Here is a 6,710-nt window from a genome sequence, read left to right as displayed (position 1 = left end):
TCTCTATCTGATTAATGAAAAACATGAATATAGGTAAAAACAAAAGAGGTGAGTAAAATAATGAAGAGGGGTTAAATCATAAAAACAAAGAGTTCCCTATTCTTGAGGTACCCACAGGCATATTGACACTCACTCTTACTTCTAGTTGAACTTGAAATTCATTGGTATAGCTAAATATGGTAATGGGTACCCTTTAGGTTTGATTACCCATTTATCTTAATAGGTTAGGTTAAATTCGAGTATCAATGTGTTAGATATTTAGAGGAAGTTGAGCAGGTTCAAAAAATGTAATCAATACTTTGATCCTAAGGTTACCATTTAAGATAGCTTATCCAGCCACTCTACTCACTGCAGCTCCTAATCTCTAATTCCTTTCTTCTTAGGCAATCATTTAGTCTCCAACTAGTATCTGGTTTGTAACAAAAGCATAGCATCCGGTTTGTATCAAAAAAATCATTGTAACAAAAGCATAGCATCCGGTTTGTATCAAAAAAATCATAGCAAGCACCAGGGGAAAAGCATAGAAATTATCAAAATCACCAGGGGAAAAGCATCCGGTTGTTCACAAAAAAATCATTGTAACATAGAAACACATCAAGCACCAGGGGAAAAGCATAGCAGCAACAAGATCTCAAAAGCTAAGAGACGTTCATAATCAATCAAAATCAATGAGTTTGTATCAATTATGATACTGAAACAGTGTTGGAAAATGCAACAAATTATCTTTAGGGCTTATATGCAAAATGGAAAATATTGTATTATTACCATTGCTGGAAGTGAATCCTTGTGGTCAACTCCAAAATTTTCAATTATATCTTTCATATATCGCATGATATAAAAACCACATTGCTCCGCATTCGGTTGTTGAGGAGCCTATGTTAGAAAAGAAATATTGGAATAACTCCTTCAAGGATAGTGAAACAGTTGCTAATCAAAAGGACATACCTTGATAACTATCTATGTTGGTTGTTTTTTCCCTTTCCTTCCAGCCTCTGCATTATACATTTTCAAGGCCCTTCATGCATATAACCCGTGGGAATTGTATTGCCACATCAAAATACTTACATGTTTCAACAAAGGTAAGAAAAGAAGCCAAAAAACTTACATGTTGACAACATATTTCCAATCTTGATCACGAATGCGGTGACTAAGAGGATCCAACAAAAAAATAATCTCCTTCTCAACATTGATGATAGTCAAAATCCAGTGAAAACTACACAAAGAAATATAATTAGTGTATAAATGCATCTTGCAAGTTCTCAAAATATGCAAGTGAGAGTGATATATAATGTTATTCTTACTCACCCAATGTTGCATGGCACAACAACCAATTGACCAGATGAGGTACCAATTAGCCTACTGCTTAAGTAACAAGCCCTTTTATTCAACTATTCTTGGATGAAATCTCTATTCTGATTTCTTGATGGTACATATTCCACAGGCACTGGATCCACCAATCTGAAATCCTGCAGCAACATCTTTTCCTGCATCTTTCTATATAGATGCCTACAATTGGAAAATATCCCAAAAAAATGATGAAATCTAAATTAATGAAACACATAAATAAAGTCCAATTCAATTGAAAGCTTACCACATATACACAACTATGCAAGTGTCTGTGATTGGCTTCAATTCACAAAAGGGAACTATGTCATCGCAATTAACATGGAATGTGCGCTCCATGCCAAATACATCAAGAACTAATTCCAAAATCACATTCTCTGTTTCATCAAGACGCTGAAAATAACTATATAAGATGTGTAAGGGTCTTGGCACATTGGACGATTGTAACTTAGACTTCTCTTGTCTGTTGTCAACTTGTTTCTTCCTGGTCTTCTACATATGTAGATGCAACCATATATATATTAGATAAGTGACATACTTTAAATGTACACAAAATTTAGACAACATTTTATCACATTTACCTCATCCCGCATGCTGATTAAGTGCACAGGCCAAGCCATATGGCCACCTACAGCATCCCCAATACTCTGACATGCAGACGGGATTGCAACAGGCAGTGGTGCTGATTGATCAATTGCTTTATCAATGGCAATCCTCATGCAATTCACGAGTAATGGAACATCATCAATAAAGTTGCCAGGTCCATTAACAGAGACAATTGTCCCATATGCAACAGTCTTGTCGTTAGGCTGCAATAACAACATCACTGCTTTTCCCTATAAGACAAACAATTCATGAATGTTCAACAGATAGTGCTTTACAAGATTCATTAGATACTAACGATGGGATAATAATATCAACGTGAAATATATATTTAACCTGTAAAGTCGTATCCTTCTCAATAACTTTCACATCATCATCATCATGTTCTTCTAGGCCTTCATTTGAGAGGCGCCTATGACGTTCAACTTCAGGTTTTATATCGAGGAGGCATTGTGGTTTAACTGAGCATCTACCCTTCTCCTCACTCTCAAATTCTTGACCAGAAAGTTTCAACACCATTGCTTCCAATTTTTCTATTCTGTCACCTTGGTCAAAAAGCATAGCTTTTGCCTCCTTAAACTCTTTATGTTGCCTTTCATAGGCAGCCTTATCAATTTGCACCTTCCCTCTAGCAAGCTTGAAGAAGGATGATGGAGTGGCATTTTCTCCTATGCCTCTCACACGTCCACCATGTTCGTTAGAATTCAAGGCCTTCGTGAGAAAATCCTCAAATGGTTTGGTAAAGGGCATCTTACCATCCTTCTTTTGGAAAATATAATCATCCTGTCATGCATCCAAATACAATAACTTTAAATATATACATATATCATATATGTACAAAATAAGCAATTTATGTATACTTTTGCTTACAATCTTATTCACTGTTTGCTTCAACTCATCGCCAACAAATTCCCCAGCTTTGTTGAGCCACCCTTTCTTCCAGAGGATGGCTATGTTTATCTCTTCGTCATCACATAAAACACTAGACTGTAAGCAAAAAATCACATGAAGTCAACGTACTCAACACCAACTATGACAACCATAAGTAGGAATTTAATGTTAACTAAATACTTACTATTTCTTCAGACAAACCCGCATATCCTTTTCAAGAAAGACGATGAGGGTATAAGTTTGCCTTGCTTCTTTGGCTTTGTAGTTCACTTTTCCTCTACATAGTGATAGATGAATTATAACCACATATATCAACTAGAATTTAAAAAGACCACCTTAAACAACTTACTATAAAGTCTTCAGACATCCGATTAATCACAAAACTACTCCAATCTTCACGTGAAATGCAATGCCCTTGAGGTACCTTATTGAGAAGCTTCGGATTATTTCTATTTGGCTGGATGAATGTCCTGGTGTGGTGAGTTTTATACTGACGCCACTTGGTGTTTGTAGAGATCAAACACCCATTCCTCCATTTGGGGTCCAGTTGGTAAGTCAACTACACAAACAAATATCTTAAGTATCTAAATAAAAGAAAAGAAAAAAATGCATCACATAAGAAAGTATCATGTTACTTACATTGACGGATTCCCATATCATGTTCTTAACTTCATTCGGCACTTGCTTCCAAGAGTGGTAATTAATATTAACTTTTTCCCAAGCAAGAACACCAATAAAACTTTGCAATTCAGAAGCCTTTTGGCCAACTGGCTGTCCATACTCATTAAATTTGACACTTTGTTTGACTCCCTGAATCCTTTGAACAACAAGCTTATTCATTTGTGTATGACCTCTTTTTGATCTTGTTGTTTGGGCCGTCCCGTCTGATCCTATGTCCTGGCTATCCTCAACACCCTCTTTTTGATCTTGTTCTTTGTCTTTTGTATTTGTGTGTGAATACTTATCATCATCACGTGCTAAATGGGCCTTTTTTCTAGTGTTCATTGTGTCAAAAACCTAATCATAACAGTGAGAATTTGAAATAGAGCAGAGCATATCATTCAAAATAACAACAAAGTAAACATTCGTATATTTAAAAAAAAAACTACTACCAAACAATAAACCAAAGTTACCAAAATAAAGTAAATAGTCACATATATAAACCATAAATAAAGTTACCAAACTAAAAATTCTCATTGTCAACCCAAATCCCATCACAATCTCCACGAATACAGGATGGTTCATTGTCATCAGTTTCGTCAATATCCATTGATGGCATCCCTTTTGTGAAGCATTGGTAGTGGATTGAAGCACTACAAGAAAAAAGCTTAACAACAACGATTTTTCACCGTTGTCGTAGCCTCTTTCGGACTGTTGTTAAAGGCCGTGTTGTTAAAAGGGGTACCCAAAGACAACAGTTTTTAACCGTTGTCTTTGAAGGCAAAGACAACAGTTTTACAACGGTGAAAAATCGTTGTCTTTTCCTTCAAAGATAACAGTTTTTCATCTTTGTCTTTGAGCGTCTACCGTTAATAACAGGGTCTTCAACAACAGTTTTAAACTATCTACGACAACGGTGAAAACCCATTGTCTTTTTTAGATAAAAATAAAAAAAATTAATACACAATTTTCCAATATTATAAATCATTCAAAATACTAAATTTCAAAATAAAATTTAATATACAATTTTCTAACATTCAAAAATAATATCTATAACATTCTGAAGAAATTTCATAAGCAACCAACAAAATTTCATAACCAACCAACAAAATGATAACACTATTAAAACAAAGGTAGAACAATATAACACGAAATTTTCTAATCTGTTTTGACTGTTGAACTTTTGCTCCTAATCTGTTTCAAGGACCGCAACGCTGCTACAGTGCTCTTCATGTATAAGCTCTGCATATATTTAATCTCCTCCAACTCCGGAACCCTCCCACCTGATTGTGCCGACTTTGGCACTTCATTTTGTCCGTCGCATTCTGCTAAAATTGACAGGTTGTTGCTGGGGAAGAGGTGGTCGAGCATAGCCACACACTCCTTCACGAGTTTGCATAGGAGATCAGTTGTAAAGAATGGCTGCTGCAACACCTTTTCGATGAAGGGTTGCCTGATAAGTGCTCCTGTTCTCTTGTCATACTTCTTCAGTATTTTCACTAGCCGACAGGTCCATCCTCTCAGCTTCCCGACAAGATCACCCTACATTAGGACATTCTCAAATTTAAAAGTTGTCTTGACTAGATTCGCAATTGCCATAGCACCAACAAATGATTCCTGCATAACATCAAAAGTTAAGCCATCAACAAAAGAATAGTTTTGTTAAAAAGATTATATGGATTTACACATACAGAGAATTGATCTTCTCTAGTCTCGAACAAGTAATCATGCTTCCAACTTCTATCAATTAATGAGTAAAAAGTATATAGATTTGACGTTGTCCTGAGGTTTAATATGCTCATCTAGTAATGATAATGCCAAAAAACTTAACATCACACGCTTGGTTGCAGGAGCTATTCGGAAAAAGGTTTCCATCCTCATCAACATAGTTCCACTAAAATATGCAGAGTTATTACTACAATAACAATAAACCATGTAATTATTGACTGAGGAAATAAGACAAAAGATGCTAATTTTACTAAATTTAAAATGCAAAAAAATCTAAAATTTGATAGAACCTATAATCAAACTCAATCTGAGATTCCTAAGCATATAGGAAAACATTAAAAAAAACATATCAGAACTGTAGAGTAAGCTCGATCACATAAATTGAGACTAGTGTTAGTTTAACTAATTTTTTTTCTGCTAATTAAATCAAATATATAGCATTCTCACACGATCTCCTTTCTCCTCGGTAGCTTCATCTGTAAGTAATCTCGCATTCTGAACCGACAATAATAACCAGAGGATAAGATCAAAAAAAAAGAGGGAGATATTATCATAAACAACCGCAACTATTATTACAAAGAATAAAAAAAAATAGAAACTCTACTTGCCGCCATTATGCTAGACCAATGAATCTGAGAAATCTAGCCAACCTGTAAATATGGAGGAAAAAAAGCACCAAAATGGGGCAACATGAAAAAAATGGACTGGCGATTACACACGCTTAGGTTCCTTGGCGACTTCTCAGATAGTGAGATCAAAAACCCTATAGCGATGAGCGGGATTTGTTATTCTTCTAGGCAACTAGGCAAGGCAGCTGTAGCGGCCGTGCGACACAATCAAACTGGCAGACAACACCACTGGCAGTCGCAACAGCATACGGGAGGAAGAAAGAGAAGAAGATTAGGGATTTAGAGAAGGGTCACAACAGTATACTAGACGTTACCAGTGGTAGCCGCAGAATCATACGGGAGGTAGTCGCACCAGTGAGAGAGGTCTCCTAAGCGCCGAGCGAAGGAAGCGAAGAGACTGGTTGATCACCTCAGCGTTGGGATCTACTGCTTGACGATCGAAGGTTTTGGTTCGGCGGTAGAAAGATTTCGGTGGACGGAGTTTAGGGATCGAAGAGGGTTTTGGTTCGACGGTAGATAGATTTCGGTAAGGGAGTTTAAGTTTGCCAAGGGTTTTGTTGGTTCGGCGAAATGTTTGGGCGGAAAAAATTTGACGAATGGTTTTGACAAACAGATGTTTTGGCAGACATAATTAGATGCGACAGTTTAGGGATTTAAAAATTCTTAAATTTTTAAAAATTATTAACAACCCACAAGTACATTGTTAATATTTTATAATATTTATTGACGACATATGTTTTTCACACCATCATTTATGTTGTATAATAAGTATTAATAGTGTATTTCACACGCGGTTAATATTAAATTTTAACAGCGCACTCTGTAAACCGTAGAAAAATTTATTGATAACATATT

The 6,710-nt window shown here is 35.9% G+C and overlaps 1 protein-coding gene across 1 annotated transcript; it reads right to left on the bottom strand.

Moving 5' to 3' along the window:
• Positions 1–4,656: 4,656 nt before the first annotated feature.
• Positions 4,657–5,840, bottom strand: LOC122028973 (SPX domain-containing protein 1-like). Its single transcript, XM_042587941.1, has 4 exons — positions 5,835–5,840; positions 5,674–5,721; positions 5,095–5,115; positions 4,657–5,040 (listed from the first exon to the last, which is right to left on the bottom strand). The coding sequence occupies exons 1-4, from the start codon at positions 5,838–5,840 to the stop codon at positions 4,657–4,659; spliced, it is 459 nt and encodes a 152-aa protein (XP_042443875.1).
• Positions 5,841–6,710: the final 870 nt, after the last annotated feature.

This window comes from Zingiber officinale, chromosome 10B, assembly GCF_018446385.1.
Source record: "Zingiber officinale cultivar Zhangliang chromosome 10B, Zo_v1.1, whole genome shotgun sequence".
NCBI classification, from domain to species: domain Eukaryota; kingdom Viridiplantae; phylum Streptophyta; class Magnoliopsida; order Zingiberales; family Zingiberaceae; genus Zingiber; species Zingiber officinale.
This window is presented reverse-complemented; position numbering and strand designations above follow the sequence as displayed.